The sequence below is a fragment of the Fomitopsis serialis genome, assembly GCF_022376445.1.
Source record: "Fomitopsis serialis strain Sig1Antser10 chromosome Unknown B0H18scaffold_79, whole genome shotgun sequence".
NCBI lineage: Eukaryota > Fungi > Basidiomycota > Agaricomycetes > Polyporales > Fomitopsidaceae > Fomitopsis > Fomitopsis serialis.
Window position 1 is genome coordinate 80,453 of NW_025955039.1, and position 16,395 is coordinate 96,847.

The 16,395-nt window shown below is 54.5% G+C and overlaps 6 protein-coding genes across 6 annotated transcripts; 2 read left to right on the top strand and 4 right to left on the bottom strand.

Annotated features, from left to right (window-relative positions):
* Nucleotides 1–1,931: 1,931 nt before the first annotated feature.
* Nucleotides 1,932–2,183, bottom strand: B0H18DRAFT_834610 (uncharacterized protein; the record flags this gene model as incomplete). Its single annotated transcript, XM_048039434.1, has 1 exon — nt 1,932–2,183. A coding segment is annotated over one exon (252 nt), but the record flags the coding sequence as incomplete, so codon positions are not given.
* A 787-nt stretch (nt 2,184–2,970) lies between these two features.
* On the bottom strand, nt 2,971–3,363 carry B0H18DRAFT_882023 (uncharacterized protein; the record flags this gene model as incomplete). The annotated part of the gene is made up of 1 exon (XM_048040875.1): nt 2,971–3,363. A coding segment is annotated over one exon (393 nt), but the record flags the coding sequence as incomplete, so codon positions are not given.
* A 2,473-nt stretch (nt 3,364–5,836) lies between these two features.
* B0H18DRAFT_1028262 (uncharacterized protein) lies at nt 5,837–8,748 on the bottom strand. Its single transcript, XM_048029925.1, is given in 13 exon segments — nt 5,837–5,872; nt 5,922–6,116; nt 6,173–6,375; nt 6,458–7,224; nt 7,279–7,379; nt 7,434–7,522; nt 7,587–7,744; nt 7,800–7,879; nt 7,934–8,007; nt 8,065–8,262; nt 8,325–8,575; nt 8,633–8,671; nt 8,683–8,748. The coding sequence occupies 10 exon segments, from the start codon at nt 8,523–8,525 to the stop codon at nt 5,933–5,935; spliced, it is 2,055 nt and encodes a 684-aa protein (XP_047889467.1). The 5' UTR covers nt 8,526–8,575; nt 8,633–8,671; nt 8,683–8,748; the 3' UTR covers nt 5,837–5,872; nt 5,922–5,932.
* A 360-nt stretch (nt 8,749–9,108) lies between these two features.
* On the bottom strand, nt 9,109–12,108 carry B0H18DRAFT_638922 (uncharacterized protein). Its single transcript, XM_048038900.1, has 11 exons — nt 11,939–12,108; nt 11,651–11,868; nt 11,390–11,587; nt 11,262–11,335; nt 11,128–11,207; nt 10,911–11,077; nt 10,756–10,844; nt 10,601–10,701; nt 9,791–10,548; nt 9,509–9,711; nt 9,109–9,452 (listed from the first exon to the last, which is right to left on the bottom strand). Exons 2-11 carry the CDS (start codon nt 11,855–11,857, stop codon nt 9,263–9,265), a joined length of 2,067 nt encoding a protein of 688 aa, XP_047889468.1. The 5' UTR covers nt 11,858–11,868; nt 11,939–12,108; the 3' UTR covers nt 9,109–9,262.
* Nucleotides 12,109–12,237: 129 nt separating this feature from the next.
* B0H18DRAFT_1028268 (NAD-P-binding protein) lies at nt 12,238–14,059 on the top strand. The gene is made up of 6 exons (XM_048029926.1): nt 12,238–12,780; nt 12,872–12,975; nt 13,036–13,549; nt 13,613–13,722; nt 13,780–13,875; nt 13,933–14,059. The coding sequence occupies exons 1-5, from the start codon at nt 12,705–12,707 to the stop codon at nt 13,852–13,854; spliced, it is 879 nt and encodes a 292-aa protein (XP_047889469.1). The 5' UTR covers nt 12,238–12,704; the 3' UTR covers nt 13,855–13,875; nt 13,933–14,059.
* A 165-nt stretch (nt 14,060–14,224) lies between these two features.
* Nucleotides 14,225–15,831, top strand: B0H18DRAFT_1028273 (NAD-P-binding protein). The gene is made up of 5 exons (XM_048029927.1): nt 14,225–14,408; nt 14,523–14,626; nt 14,692–15,205; nt 15,257–15,372; nt 15,427–15,831. The coding sequence occupies exons 1-5, from the start codon at nt 14,237–14,239 to the stop codon at nt 15,499–15,501; spliced, it is 981 nt and encodes a 326-aa protein (XP_047889470.1). The 5' UTR covers nt 14,225–14,236; the 3' UTR covers nt 15,502–15,831.
* The last annotated feature ends 564 nt before the right edge of the window (nt 15,832–16,395 follow it).

Sequence of the window (16,395 nt, forward strand, 5' to 3'; positions counted from 1 at the left end):
AGGGCGGGACCCTCGTCGTCGCCTGCCGGGTCATGATTGAGCAGTGCGAGTTTGTTCATCTCGAACGCAGAGTGTCGGGTTGCTGACCAGTGGAGTGCGCTCTGGCCAGGGCGTTTGTCTTCCATGTATTGCCGAAGAAGCTGGTGCGTGCGACGGAAGGTCTTTCCTACTGCAGTGACAGCGACATCGTCGATGAAGCCGGAGGTCGTGACCCTCTTGATGTCTGATCGTAGGAGCGGCGAGTTGTAGATGTTGTACAGGTCACCCGAGTCGGCATCACCTTGGTTGATCCCTCTACGGAGGATGAATGGCTTGGACTGGTAATCATCAAAGAGGAGGACGGTAGTCCGTCCATCCATTTTACGTCGGTACCAGTCTACGAGGTCGTCTGGGATTCCCAAGTCACGCATATCGTGAAACAGTTGTTCTGGGCTCGCGCTGGGGAAGGCAGCTTTGACGTCGAGGAAGAGGGTGGAGGCTTTGAGGCCGTTCCGCCATGCGTCTTTGATGGTGGTGACTAGGAGCATGATCGCATCGGTGGCGCTACGGCCGGGACGGCCACCAAAGTGGGTATTAGGGAGTAGGGATCTCGTCTCGAGTTCGAACTTCAGGGACTCGATGACACACGCAGATAAGATCTTCCCCATGCAGTTCATGAGGGCTATAGGGCGGTAGGATCCTGGGAGTTGGTAGTCATCTCGACCAGGTTTGCGAAGGACCACTGTCTTCGCTTCCTTCCAGGCAGCCGGGAAGTATTTCAATTCGAAGGTCGCGCAATAGAGTGGGCCAAGCAGCGGGATGAGGAGGTCGGCACAGTGGCGGTAGACGTCATTGGGTATACCATCTGGGCCTGGTGCGCGCCACGGCTTGAGTCTCTGAATAACATCGCGGATCTGTGCATCGGAGACAGGGCGAGTGGGGAAGTGAGGTGGAGGGTATTCGTGGGTAGGAGGGATGTCTGGAGGGGGGCATTCGGGAGGAAAGAAGGCGCCATAGAGGATTTGGCTCTTCTCTACATTTCCGGACACAGTGCCCGTACCATCTGGTTTCTTGAGATCTGGAATACGTGCCTGTCCACCGTCAGTAGCACCCATCTGTATGTATTTCCCTATCGTCCAGACTGTCTGCGACGTGGCAGACTCTAGCCAGGTTTCCCAGTGCTCCTTCTTTGTCGCTCGAATCACATCGATATATCGATTGCGTGCGGTTTTGTACTCTGCATGTGCAGGATGGGCAGGGTACTCACGGAGTATGAATGACTGTTTGTTGAGTCGTTGGACTTCTACGCGCTGCTTCTCGAGATCTTTCGTCCACCATCGCTTCGCATACCGTGACGGTTTAGTCTCTGGGATCTCTTGGCGCATGGTCTGTTGGATTGCATCTGTTAGGTCTTGGAGACGCTGGTCGAAGTCTTCAACTGTTGCGATTCGGGTGCAGGGAATGCTCCGCCTCGCTATCTCATGTTCAAGTGCTTTCCTAAAGGTATCCCAGTCAGTCATGCGAATATTGTACTTACTCGGTAGCACTGTCGCTGGCGTAGATAGGTCGAGGTGCAACTCGATAGGGAAGTGGTCAGTCAATGGTGGACGTAGGTCGGGGAAGACTGAACATGACAATACGGTGTTACCTAATTCGTGCGAGCCGAAGACGTTGTCCGGTCGAGTGAAGTTCTTGCTGTTGTTGGCTTGTAGGGTTGGCGTGCCAGCTGGGAGGAGCATCTCCATCTCGTGTTCGCCTAGCGAGTCGAGTAGGTGTTGCGCCGCATTGAGGTAGTGCTCTTCGAAGAGGTGGACGTTGCGTGGTTCATCCCATAGGGGGTGGTGTCGGTTGAAGTCCCCTATCCATAGTGCATGGCTGCCTGGGTGTCTGCGGTTGAGCGTCGTGGTGAGACGGGTGAGCATTCGTGTGTTGTTGTCGTGGGTCTGATCATTGTATACATTGAAAATATGGACTTTACCTTTCGACGTGTCGAGGGTTATCGCAGTTACATCTGGGTTGTCGGTGGGGATGCTTGTCCAAGCGTCAGTCGCAACCTTGCGATTGACAAGGATGACAGAGCGGGTTCGCCGAGTGGTGTCATGGTGGCATGATGGGTATATGACTCGCCAGTCTGGCGTCGCTCGTGTAAGTCGTAAGCCGTTTACGTTCGGTAGGCAAGGTTCCTGTATAAGAATGAGGTCATAGTGGTGAGTAGCAGAACGGATATTGCTGAGAAGGGCTAGTTGTCCGTCGAGTGATTTGTTGCAGTTGATGGAGAGTAGTCGCAAGTCGTGGAGCATTGGTCGCCGTATGTTAGTCATGATCGTCAGCCCAGTTTGTCCCCCGAATGTTTTGCGCGGACGCAGGACGCGAGCCGAAGCGCATGTCGTCTAGGGTGGTCTGGCGAGCAGGATTCTGAGCCCGGGAATGAGCAGCGCGGGCCGCTTGGCTTGGGCGTCCGACTGGTGTGGTGTTCGCGTTGTTTGTGGGCTGCTCTGGACGTTGGCGTGAGGAGTTGCGGTCGCCTGAGTGGTGTCCATGGCGGCCCGTCGGGCGCCAGGGCTCATGGTCCCATCGGTCAGGTTGTGTCTGACGCTGGTACATCGGTGGGTATGCGGGATTCGGGTTGGTTGCCGGGGTTTCTTGGACGAGCTCCCAGGACGAGGGGTCGTCAGCAGTCGGGTAGTACCTGTACAGGCTCTCCTTGGAGCGTTCGAGCCTGCGTTTCCTCGCCGTCTCGAAGTGGGGGCACTTCCGGGACCACGCAGCGTGTCCATCCACGTCGCAGTTTACGCAGTGGAAGGACTTCGGGTCCTCGACTGTGCAGTCACGGGAGTCGTGCCCTAGGCCGCAGGTACCGCATACCTGCGGTTTCTTGCAGTCCTTAGCGTTGTGATCAGCTCCGACCTTCTGGCAACGGTGACAGCGACGGGGTTCTTGTTCCGGTTTTCGGGCATATACCTTTTTTCCTCGTATGATCATCCCATGCCGGATGGCATGGTTGGCAGCTCGCGGACAGTTGAACTTGAAGATCGCATGAGCAACTGTTTGGCGTTCGGTTCGACGTGCTTCGGGTTTGATCCATTTGGCACTGGTGAGTGCTCCACTCTCTATGTTACTGGCATTCGCATACTCGATGAGCGCGTAGGGGTCAGTAAGGTCACAATGGATAGGTACGAATTCGACGAAGACCGGGTACGATCGTTCTCGTACGGTGACGTTTTCGCCGCCCATGGTGGCAGCGAACATTTCTGCGGTGGTGATACGCCTGAGCCACCGTGCAGATTCGGCGGAGTTCATCTCGTAGATGACTCCTCCGTTGGGCATGATACGCGACGACTTGAAGTGCAGTCCCTCTGGGATTATGATGTCGCGCTCGCGCATCAGGTCTATGGCCACCTTGGCCTTCTCGAGTAGATCTCCCTCGGAGAGTGTGAGTCCCTCTGCATGTCGCGTGATAATTCCGTCCACTAAAACTTGCTTTTCTCGCAGTGTCTGCGTAGCAAGCGTCGACGCATGCGAGGTTGGGAGGGCATGGTTGATGACAGTGGCATATGTAGGGTTCCTGATCTCGCCAGGTTCTAGTATTCCCTCTGCGGCACGCTCGTCGGGACGACGTTCAGCGGCGTTCGATACACTGGTCTGCGCGGATGCGATGGTCTCGTCCGCCTTCTTAACTGTTTCCTCGAGCTTCGCTCGTAGACGCGAGGCGTCTTCAACAGTCTTAGATAGTTTGCTCACCTCGTTTACGATCCTGTTCGCCGTTCCAAACATCTCCTGTCCTGATTGCTCGCATCGCTCCACTAGGTCGTCGAGCCGTGAGTGTTGGTTTTCGTTCGCCTTCAGCGTGACGAGGAGGTCGTCTCGCACTTTACTTGCAATTTCGTTCGCAGTGATCAGCCGTGCGTAGGTTGCGAGAGCACGGAGGCCGTCGGTGACGAACGTTGAGTTGCTCTTGTGCGCTAGCAAAAGCAGTCCATTAGCAAGTGTTTCCGTATTCGGTTCTACTTCGTCAGGTACGAGAGACCATTGCGACAGGTATTTGATGGCCTGTTCGGTGTCAAACGGTCGTACGGTAGGATTGTCGCTCGCTGCTACTTGAGAGCTTCTGGTCGACATGCTGGGTGCCTTGGACGCCGGAGGCCGCGTCGTACTCGTTCTGTCTGTCGTCTTTGGTGTTGACTTCTTTCCATTGTCAGCCATGAGCAAGTAGGTCAATACGGAGTATGGATTGTTGAAAGTTGGGCAGTGTATGCCCTGCTAGAAGTCCACTTGTCTTCGGTCGTGCTTCCCGGTTGGCCTAATCGACCGTGGGAAAATCGCCGAAGGTGGTGGTACGAAGCCAAGGAGAGTCCAACTGCAGGTCGCCCACCGACGTGGACGGCTGCTTCCCCTTCCTGCCCGTCTTCTGCAACGCGCCAGCGTCAGCCATGCATTGCAGCAGGCGTGCCTCAAGGTTGTCCCTGAAGGCCGATATATACTCGGGCAGCCACCGCACGACCTCCACACATGCAGTCTGCTTGAGCGGGACGTCCAAATTGCTGTAGATAAGCGAGCGGAACATTGGAGTGACGTAGATGAATTCAGGAGGTGGAAAGTGGATCCACTCGATCGGCCGCAGAGCCCGTTTGTAGTCATCGTACACCTGTCTGACCAGGGCCTTCCGTGGATCGACGATGCGGGCCTTCTCCCGGTCGAGTCGCCTGCATAGAGTCATCTCGATGCGTGTCTGGAGCTGAGGTCTGATGTGCCCCCACACTGCAGTCGATTGTGTTAGGTACGGCTGGCGGGGAAAGAGGGAACAGGAACAGACCACGCTCGCTCAGTTCGCAATCACTCTGAGCCGACGTGAGCGTCGCGCGAAACGCTCTATCCGTTTGTGCAAGATTTGCCAGATCCTATGGTGCCAATAATGACAGTATCTGCGGTCGGTACATTCATGAGAAAGTGGATGAACGTGTTGTGTGACGTGATAGTTACCTCGAAGACAATGTCTAGCGGAAGTTCACCGAAGACGTTGAGCCGAGAGGGAGAGTCTTCGGCGCCCGAAGCTTCTGCTTTTTGCGCGCGCATTTCCTCGGAGCCGGAGCAGCTCTTCGGTTCTTCTTTGCGATTGCTGCCCGTCTTCGAAGTGTGGCCCACAGACCGCAGACGGTGAGTCGCTCCGCGAGATGTCACTGGCATGTCCTGAAGCTGCGTGTATGTGTGCGTGGGGAGGGGGGAAGTGGGTGAAAGGCGCCTGAACGATAGCACTGCAGCCCAAGACGACGTCGGATGAGTTTCAATGATGTTCTGAAGTGCTGAGGCTAGTGCGGCAACAATGTGGCCACAAGTTCCCGGCAAAGTCTGAGGCGACTCCGCGAATTGCTAGACAGTATTACCGTGTGCGACCCTTCGAGCTGTACAATCGTTAGCTGCAAGATAGAGGCGTCTTGTACCGTTGTCTGTTGTTGGATGTAACAATAAGAGCGCTAGATGTCGAACTTCTTGAACGCGTTGTGTGGCTGGGCGCTAAACGTTAACGCATCGGGCCGGGATCTTGGCCAACGATACCTGGTCATCTGAACGATGTTGGGCAGCCTGTGAACACGTTGATAAAGACCCATATGTTAAAGCTTCGACTCAACATACTGGTTTGCTGTCTTGTTGAAAGTCAGAGGACTCGTGATACTCGACCATACCGAGGACTGATTCAAGCTGGCTACAGTGAGTGTCCACATCAATGCCTTGGGGCCCCTTCAAGTTGCGGAGGCCATGCTCGTTCGTCATTTATTGGTAGCCTTCCCGTCTAGTCGTCACAGCATTGGTGCTAGGCACCCATAAGATGAGATCGATTCGAACGATACATTGCTGTGATACACCACGCGCAGTAATGAATTAGTGCTGGGACGGACTTCAACGCTGGTCAGCCATATGTTCAATATTCATCGTACCTGACACACCTCGATATCGCCTATGACACAACGCACGTAACGCTCCTCTCGGCCTCATCGTCGTCGCCGTCGTCTACCTGTCCTGTGGTGCCCTGCCTTGCTAGCCTAAGACTTCTAGAGAGAGATTGCGGCTGTGGATTCCAGCGGACCGTCGGATGCGCGTGGAAAAAATCAACGTCCTCTTCAGGCTCAGCGATATTATGTCTGCGCGTGAATGTCAGCGTACCGGTACGAGAGTGTTACAGGCAGATTAGACTCACTCCTCTCGCACGTGCGACTGGACGGCCGAGTGCGACAGCAACTGCTCCGCATAGGCAATGCAGTGGTTGCAACTCCACATGGATTGAAGGGCCGGCTTCTGGGCGTCTTCCGCGCGGCGCACGATGTCGCATTCGTCTGGGGTCAAGATCCTCCAGGTCTGTGCCTCAAGCGCAGCATTGTGTATATGCGCATAATGCAAGATCTATTAGACGAAGAAGCCCGAGGGTATGGCAGCATACATCAGCATGGGTGAAGGACACGGGGCACAGCATGAAGAGACTCACGGCGCTTCGCCAGCTGTATGCCTGATCCGTTAGTTGTGCGAGCCCGGGCCAATCCATGGATTGGCAGCTTCCACAGAGAACGCGTTTTTCCAATCGATCCAGGTCTTCTGGCCGTGCGGTTTCAGGATCAAGGCCAAGTGCCGCTATCAGAGATTCGACTGTCTTCGATACACGCAAATCGTAGCTCAGGCCGTGGCCAGTAATATCTCCTCCCTCAGAGTCGTGCACCACGACCCAGAAGGCCGTACTTTGTATACCGACCTCGCCACGATAAGCCAGTTGCGCAGTGAGGTCGTCGAAGCCGAAGCATCGTTCCAGATACGAGCCTGAACTCGTAGTCAGCGTGAAGACGGAGGTGGCTAGCGAGAGACGGGCATCGCCCCTGAGCGGTCGCGTCGACGTCCTTGCTGCCGTTGTCGAACCACGACGGCTGTCGGTCATGCTTCGCAAGAGGCGCGCCTTGAGGGTGTTGCGGAAGGCTGAGATGTACTCGGGTAGGCGTCGCGCAGCCTCGTCGCACGCAGCCTCTTCCAGCGGGACGTCGATGTGGGTGTAGATCAGCGAGCGGAACACCGGGATCACATAAACATAATCAGCCGGTGGAAGATGTATCCACTCTATGGGCCGTAGTGTTTGCCTGTATGCGTAGTATACGCGCTTGACTAGGGCCTTTCGTGCTCTGATTGTGCGCGCCTCAAACCTGTCCAACCGTTTACACCGTGCGATCTCGATGTCTAGTTGGAGCACGGGCCGGATGCGCTTCCAAACTGGGTCGAAGCAGTGTTACATTGGCCGACAGAGGAGATGGCGCAACAACTAACCTTGTTCGGACAAAGTCCCATCGTGCTTGGACTCCGGTCTGTCCCGCATAGCATGGATGTCGGGCCACTCATATCCTAGCTCCACGAAGCGCTTTGCGATCCTGTGTGGAGACAATCACCAAACGACCATAACATGAAACGAACTGGCCACCTACAGCTGGTAGCGCTGTTCACTACGTTCATCTAATTCGTCATGGAGAGCAAATTCAAACTCTTTTAACCATGCTTGACACTTCTTTGCATGCTAGTTTTCGGCGTGTCAGTCAGGCATTCGAGGAGAACCGGCCGTATATATTGTGAAAACAAACCTCAAGGACTTCCTGGACATGTTTCCTGCGCTCCTTTCTGTATTCTTGTAGCATTTTCTTCGCACCTGCCATTTGTGACTCGACATTCCTCTTATATCCACCGTATATCTTCGCGATCGCCCTAACATCAGCTGGCCAGTAAAATCTCAGGTCAAAGACTAGACGGTCACATGAGCATCCTACGCATAAGACGAGACGAGAGGAAAGCTTCACAGGTCGTATGAGGAAGTAGCTCCAGAACCACTGGATCGACACTCGGCATCTCTTTGCGAAGGGTCCGTGCGTCGACGAGTCTGCACCAGGCAACTTGTAAGTCTACGGGGGCATCATCTGTGTTTTCCACTCGCCTTCCTTTGCATACACCGCATACATGCCGCATGAGAGCGAAGTCCAGATTACGGATACCAGGCCTGCCGCATTTCTAATTCCAGAACAATCATCGGCTCGATGTAGATATCTTCCGCATTCACGCACTTACCAGGCATTCGAATGAGCCATATATGAACCTGGCCCAGGGAACCTCTGACACGAGCGGTGGACAATCAGGAGCATTTGCTGTGCGCTTCCTCGCTGCCTTCCACACGATGGAAGCCTGAGGTGATGTGAGCGTTGCACGGAAAGCTCCGTTCGTCTGTGCAAGATTCGCCAGGTCCACGGGCTTCAGAGAGGCGAATAACTGTGAACAGACCGAGATTCAATACAAAGAAAGCTGATTGTCGTCAAATGTCAAGTACACACCTCGAAGATTATTTCCAAGGGGAGCGCAGGAAGCCCGCTGAGTAGAGGGGCATTTTCGGTGTCACTCGAACCCATGGGTTTTGCCGCTCGAGTACGCCTCCGCCTTTTAGACTTGTGCGATTTGCCTGCGTCATCCTTGTCTGGAGTGTGTTTCACAGACAGCTGTGGACGTTGCTTGGCGCTACGAGTTGTCACCGGCATGTTCCAGAGCAATACGCTGCACCGTATCAAAACGGAAGGTAGGCCTACACCTTGATGCACCCCTGTGTCAGTGTTGTGATGACGCCGCAGAAAGGACGAGCACATACTGGTGCAAAGAAGTCAGAGACTTCACGTGCATGTACCAAACGCCACACAACGATAGCAAGTGATCAATGTCGTGGCGTCTGCTCCAGCCTGAGTCGGAATCACAGCGTTGTCGTAGTCTCTGTTGCTGACCAAAAGGAGGTACTCGTTGCGCCGTTGTCGAGACTCGATCGGGCGGTCACGGTGTCAAGCCCTCCAAAAAGAGTATCACCGAGACATTCGGTGTCGCGTCGGCATCACAATCCCGGCCCATGGGGAGGGGTGTACAGTATGCATCATCATTGCATGTAACCGAAGTTCGAACATACCAAGCAACGTCTGACTCGCTATCGCTCTGCAGTATACTCGAAGCCTAGTGGAACTCGACAAGAGCGAGCACCGAAGCAGGCCCGATACAAGTTGAGGAGGCTTCCTCCGTTGGATTGGTAGTTCCACCCATCCTCAGTTCTACTTCTTCCCGTCTGCTCGTCACAGTACTAGTCGCATGCACCCATCGAATAAGATCAATATTGAATAATGTATTGTGATGATACAACATGCACAGTAAAGAATTGGTGCGTTGGGTCGCGCTCTGACATTGGTCAGCCAATGCTCAATCGATAATCATCGTATCAGACACACCTCGGTATAGCCTACGACACGATGCACGCGCCGCTCCTATTGGCGGCGTCGCCACCGCCGTTGTCTGCCTGTCCCGTGGCGTCCGGTGTTTGCCCTGCACGCCTAAGGCTGCGCGAGAGAGACTGAGGCCGCGGGTTCCAGCGAACCGTCGGATGTGCGTGGAAGAAATCAACGTCCTCCTCGGGTTCGGCGATGTCGTGTCTGCGCATGTTCGTCAGCGTACGAGAGAATACCAAACCTAAACTCAGAAGACTCACTCCTCTCGCACGTGTGACTGGACGGCCGAGCGCGACAGCAGTATCTCCGCATAGTCAGTGCAGTGGTTGCAGCTCCACATAAATCGCAGGGCTGGGTCATGAGTGTCCTCTGCGCGACGCACGATTTTGCGCTCGTCTGGGGTCAAGATCCTCCAGGTCTGTGCCTCTGGAGCCGCATCGTGTACCTGCACGCAGTGCAAAACCTAGAAGAAGTCGCCCGAAACGCCGGCAGCGTACATCAGTTATGCGCGGAGAACACGGACTCAGCGTAAGGATGCTCACGGCGCCTCGCCAGTTGAATGCATGGTCGGTCAGTCGTGCGAGCCACCCCATGGACTGGCAGTTCCCACAGAGGAAGCGTGTGCCCATTCGATCCAGGTCTTCCGCCTGAGCAGTTTCAGGATCAAGACCGAGTACTGCTATCAGCGCTTCGACCGTTTTCGATCCAAGCACATCGTGCTTCAGGGTGTGGCCGGCAATCTCCCCTTCCTCGGAGTCGTGCATCGTTACCCAGAACGATGTACTTAGAAGGCCGGCCTGGTCGCGATAAGCCAGTTGCGCAGTGAGGTCGTCGAAGCCGAAGGATCGTTCCAAACACGCAGTGGTCGAAGTCAGGCTGAAAACGGAGGTGGCCAGCGAGAGAAGGGTATCTGTGTCCCCGAGCGGCCGCGTCGACGTCCTTGCTCCCGTTGTCGAGGCATGGCTGTCGGCCATGCTTCGCAGGAGGCGAGCCTTGAGGCTGTCGTGGAAGGCCGAGATATACTCGGGTAGCCGTTGCGCAGCCTCTTTGCACGCAGCCGCTTCCAGCGGGACGTCGAGGTTGGTGTAGATCAACGAGCGGAATGCCGGGATGGTGTAGACGAACCCGGGAGGCGGCAGGTGGACCCACTCAATGGGCCGTAGTGTTAGCTTGTAACCATAGTATAGGTTCTCAACTAGGGCTTTCCGTGCTTTGATCGTGCTGGCCTCGACCTTGTCCAGCCGCTTACACCGTGCAATCTCGATGTCGAGCTGGAGAACGGGCCCGATGCGCTCCCACACTGTGTCGGAATGGTGTCAAATTGGCCGACAGAGGATAGCGAAAGAACTAACCTTGCTCGGTCAAAGTTCCATCATACTTAGACTCTGGCCTGTCCTGCATAACATGGATATCTCGCCACTCGTACCCTAGGTCGAGGAAACGCTGCGCTATTCTGAGTGGAGACTGTCACCATCGCATCGTAACGCGGGATCAATGTATCGCTTACAAATTGTAGCGCTGGTTCCTGCGTTCCTCTATTTCGTCGCCGAGATGGGATTCAAACCCGTTCAACCATGTTCTACACTTCTTCTCGTACTGGATGTTTGGCGCGTTAAAGAGACACTCACGGAGCTCAGACCATATGCATGTTTGATAACGAACCTTGATGACCTCCTGGACATGTTCTACGCGCTGGTCTCTGTATTTCTGCAGCGCTGTCTTCGCGTTTGCCTTTCGTAAGTCGATATTCCTCTTATAATCGCCGTATATCTTCGCCATTGCCTTGATATCAGCGTCCCAGTAATATTTCTTTCCGGGCAGTACATGATCTACAGGGCCAGATGAGCGCCCTGATCATGAGATATGAGAACAACTTAACCAGTCGTATAAGGGATTAGCTCCAAAACCACCGGACGGACGCTAGGGAAGCGTCTGTGTAGGTTTCCTATCTCGACGAGTCTGCACCAAGGTATTTGTGAGTCTACAGGGGCAGCGCCTGAGTGGTTCACTCACTTCCTCTTGCATGGTACACATACATGTCGCATGAGAGCGAAGTCTAGATTGAGTACGTTGGACGTGTCGCATTTCTGGTCGCGTTATGATCATCGGCTCGATGCGACTTTTGACTAACTATTGCTCACCAGACATTTAGATGGGCCATAAATGAACTTTGCCCATGACACCTCGGACACGAGCGATGGGCACCCGGGGGCATTTGCAGCGCGCTTTCGAGCTGCCTTCCACGTCGTGGAAGCCTGAGGTGATGCGAGGGTTGTACGGAATTCCGTATTTGTCTGCGCAAGGTTTGCCAGATCGACCGGCTTTAAGTAGGTGAATATCTGTCAATGCGATCCAGGACTCAATCGAAAAAGGCAGATTATCGTCAAATGGCAAGGGCGTACCTCGAAGATTATATCCAGCGGGAGCTTACGAAACACGCTGGGCTGGGGGCGAGCGTCTTCAATTTCGTAGGAACCGTCCGATTTCGCCGTCCGAGCACGCTTCCTCTCGTTGGGCTTTTCACGCGTCTTGCCCGCGATAGACATGTCTAGTGCGTTCGACGTGGACGACGATGGTCGTGGCTTGGCGCTACGAGGTGCCTTCGGCATGTCTCAGAATGCTGCAATATGGGTGAGGTCAATCCAACAGGCAGCAACAGACGTCAAGCGAGGAGAATGTGGATTGCACACCTTACAATAATATTAATGCGCTCCTGCTATGTGGTTTTGATGGTACAGTACTATGTAGTCTGTTACAGAGTAGTCGGCGTATGGGTATCGCAGATCAGTCGTTCTTTCTGCACCAGAATACAGCATGTACAAGGGGAGAGACTGCGTGGTATCCAAGTGGTATCGTCGCAAGTTCGCTCGAGTGGCGTTGGTCGCATTGCGACAATAGCGACAAGCCTGCCATAAATGGAATGACCGAGACATTCGGTGTCGGTTCGGCATGACGATCGGCCCGTCCGGTGACGGTGCCTTGAGGAGGTGAGCACGAACGAACACATTCCTCGACGCGGCATCGATCCCTACGTTTGTCTATCTGCTCGGAGTCGACGTCTTTTTCTTCACGAAACGGGCACACACGGCACAATTATACTTGTCTCCACACCAGGTCATAATGCTGCGTCGACCCGGAGCCCTTGGATTCCCTTGGATTCGCTGTTATCACTTCAAGAGCTTTGTCAGGACTCGACTTGCGCCATCCACTGTCCGCCGGTGTGCCGGCGCGATGTCATTCGTAACAGGAAATCGCGATGACCAAGATAACTGCAAGATAAGCTTACTAGTAGGATAAGTAGTTGCCAGTGGCGCCGGCGCAGGGTGACGGTGCATATATTGGGATGGCGTGAACGATATACACCTACTTACCCACGTCGACGACTCGGACGCGACTCGGACAGGCTACTCTGCATATACCCCAAACTCGTCGCAAGTCAATTCGGAAGTTACGGCGATGGCCACACTAAGCGATACTACGACCTTGTTCAGTGTGCAGGGACAGGTGGCAGTTGTCACGGGCGGCGCTACAGGTGCGTACCAGATCCATGACCATGTACCGCATGCAATTGTGTGTCGTCGGTTACACGAGTCGAGACTCACCCGAGATATTCGATGATGTAGGGATCGGGCTGATGATTGCCGCCGCTCTGGAGAACAACGGTGCGATTGTGTACATCGTTGGGCGTAGGAAGGAAGCTCTCGAGAAGGCGGCCAAGGAGCGTTCCGTACGTGCACCATTGATTGTCTGCCAAGCGACTGTCTAATTACTCTCAAACATCATTCAGAAACACGGGAATATCATCCCCATTCAGGGCGACATCTCCTCTAAGGACTCTCTGAAGTCGGTCGCGGAGACGATCAAGCAGAAGCACGGCTACATCAACCTGCTCGTCAACAACGCAGGCGTGCTCCTCGCGCCGCAGCCCAAACTGCCGACGCCCGCCGACACCGGGAACGACATCACCAAACTCCAAGAGATCCTTTGGAACACGGAGACGCCCGAGACGTTCCGCACGACGTTCGACGTGAACGTTGCGGGCGTGTGGTTCACGACGCTCGCGTTCCTCGAGCTCCTGCATGAGGGCAACAAGCGCTCGCTCGCGCCGGGCGGGTCGGGCGTGAGCTCCCAGGTCATCACGATCAGCAGCCTCGCGGCCCTGAGGAGGGACAGCGGAATCTTCAGCCTGAGCTATACGGTCAGCAAGGCAGCGGTGCTGCACTTGGGCAAGTTGATGGCACACTACTTGAAAGACTGGAAGATCAGGAGCAACATCATCAACCCGGGACTCTACCCCTCAGGTTCGTGGCCATCCTTCAAGCCGAGGCGCTGGTTTATCCATGCTGAGTGTGATGTGCATGCAGAGATGGCAGATGGTTTCATTAGCGAGGACGCAATCAAGGCGACCATCCCGGTTGGTCGTGCGGGATCGACGGACGATATGGCAGGCCTCGTCATCTTCCTTGCGAGCAAGGTGCGTCTGGTGGACCTGTGTGTGATTTCCGGTGAACTTATGACCGATTATCTATAGGCCGGGTCTTACATCGACGGAGGCGTCCATCTCACTGACGGAGGCAGGCTCTTAAGCATGCCCTCCGTATTTTAGTCACTGCAAATGTAATAATGTGTAAGTACAAATCGCCGTTATCGCCAGCTCGTCCGCTTCTGATGGCGGTTCCGATAGCAGATCACAGTAGACACATTCTGTCATCGGTGTTCAGTAGAGCAAATTGACGCGGTGGAGACGCATTGCCCGCTGACTGCTCGGCACCGTTGATTCCATCGATCGCCATGGTAGGCTTCTGTGCCTACCTATACTAACGCAGTGTTCATCGCACACGGTTCCGTGAGCCAAGCAGTTCCCAGCCTTGTCTCATGAATGACGCGTAGGGTGAGCTTGGACTGATTTTGGCACTACTTGCTGCGATACACTGGGCCCTGGGCTGAGTAAGCATCCGATACTCTCAGTCGTTGTTCTCGTTACTCACATGTCCTCCGTTATCGGCTTTATCATTGGACGGTCCGTATATATATGTAGGCCTACAGCACTCGTTGTAAGAAGTCGGTACAGATCAGCCATGACGCCAGCAGTCCTGAGCGATCCCGCGCAATTATTCAGCGTAAAAGGCTTGGTCGCTGTAGTCACGGGCGGAGCCACAGGTGCGTGGGTTCAGTCCGGCACGGAGCGCCAGACCTGCGAAGATTCGAGTTCTGCGATTGCATTGTGTCTTCTGTCATTGGGCCGGGCTCTTAACCAAATCTCCCTCAATGTAGGAATCGGGCTCATGCTGGCTACCGCACTCGAGACCAACGGTGCGACTGTATACATCGTAGGCCGACGTACGGAAGCGCTCGAAAAAGCTGTTAAGGAACACAGTGTGCGTACCTTTCCTCGGCATCATATTGCTATAGGAGTAATTCTGACCCTCGAATACCTTCGCAGAATCATGGCAATCTGATACCACTTCAAGGCGACGTCTCGTCAAAGGAATCCTTGAGGGCCATGGCTGACATCGTCAAGGCAAGAAGCGGCTACGTCAATCTCCTCATCAACAACGCAGGAGTGAGCCTCGCGCACCAGCCGAAGCTGCCCACGCCCTCTGAGGCGCACGGCGACATCACGCAGCTGCAGACGCCGCTGTGGGAGACAGAGACGCTGGACAGCTTCCGGAAGACGATCGATGTGAACGTGGCGGCCGTGTGGTTCGGCACGGTCGCATTCATGGAGCTGCTCCATGAAGGGAACAAGCGCACGTTGGCTGCGGGCGGCACTGGCGTGAGTAGCCAGGTGCTCACCATTAGCAGCATCGCGGCGTACAGGAAGGACAGCGCCGTGTTCAGCCTGAGCTATACCGTGAGCAAGGCCGCCGTGACGCACCTCGGGAAGATGATGGCGCACTACTTGAAGGACTGGAAGATACGGAGCAACGTCATATGTCCGGGACTCTTCCCGTCAGGTGCGTCCCCTTATCCTCTGTCGGTCGGCTCCTGAACTCGCGGCGACACAGAGATGATTGACGAGATGGATGAGGCAGTGAAGAAGGTACTGGAAGCGTCGATTGTCCTGAAGCGTGTGGGAACGACGGATGATATGACCGGTCTTGTGCTCTTCCTCGCAAGCAAGGTTTGTTACGACCCACTTCCTCCCCGCGCCCATCGATAACCATCAGTCATGCAGGCGGGGTCATACATCGACGGAGGCGTACTCTCTATAGACGGAGGAAGGCTAGTGCAGATACCTACCACCGCTTGAGGATGGCTATGAAGACAATGGCCGGATACTACGCGAGCCTTAGGTATCACCACTGGCATGCATCGCAGATGTGTACAATTCAAGAGGGTCCTGCCAATGCGACCCTTATTATTCTTTCGCTCTTCTAACTGCGAAGATTCCCATGCAACATTCTCTTCTGCTGACTATTATAGGTGCCAGTGTGCCAACGCCGGGCATGGGACGTATCAGATTGAAGTGGAGAGGACGGTGTGGCACCATTTGAATAACCGAACCTTGTATTTGTATAATTCGTTGCGTTTGTCCTCACAAGGAGATGACAAGGAGATGATATAGCAGCTTGATTATTAGGGAGAGGAACGGATGACTGACACAGGTGGCAGCTTTTCTTCGACGTCATCAACGAAGTCGAGGTGATAGGCAGTACATATTAAGCTTATTGCCTTCGTTTCATGAGTTTGAATCCAATCCAATCAGAATCAATGACTATCAGACATACACTCATATACTTATGTAGTTATGCAACAGGAGCAGAGACCACCGTCGGGCGATCGTAGTTGGAGTCATGATGGCGGCGTTCAGTATCAAATCCATAAATGGTAAGCCCGATCACCACGTCCTGCCGGTGGCGCTCCGCTGCCGGCGCTCGGTCCCCATACGCCACTGGCAGCAGCGACTCAACGACACATCTATACTGCATTCATACAGACTTGTCGACTAATCTTCAATGTTATAACTCTGATTCTATTGCCTTCATACTCTCCTCCTCATCTCGTACGGTGACTGCGGCAGTGCGGCAGTCTATCCTGATCTATCCTGATTCCTGAATGATAGCGACGACGACTCCCTTGCATAGCTCGAGACGTACTACGTAGCAAGGTCGCACTCTGGATGCATGGTCAATTCATGTCGCTT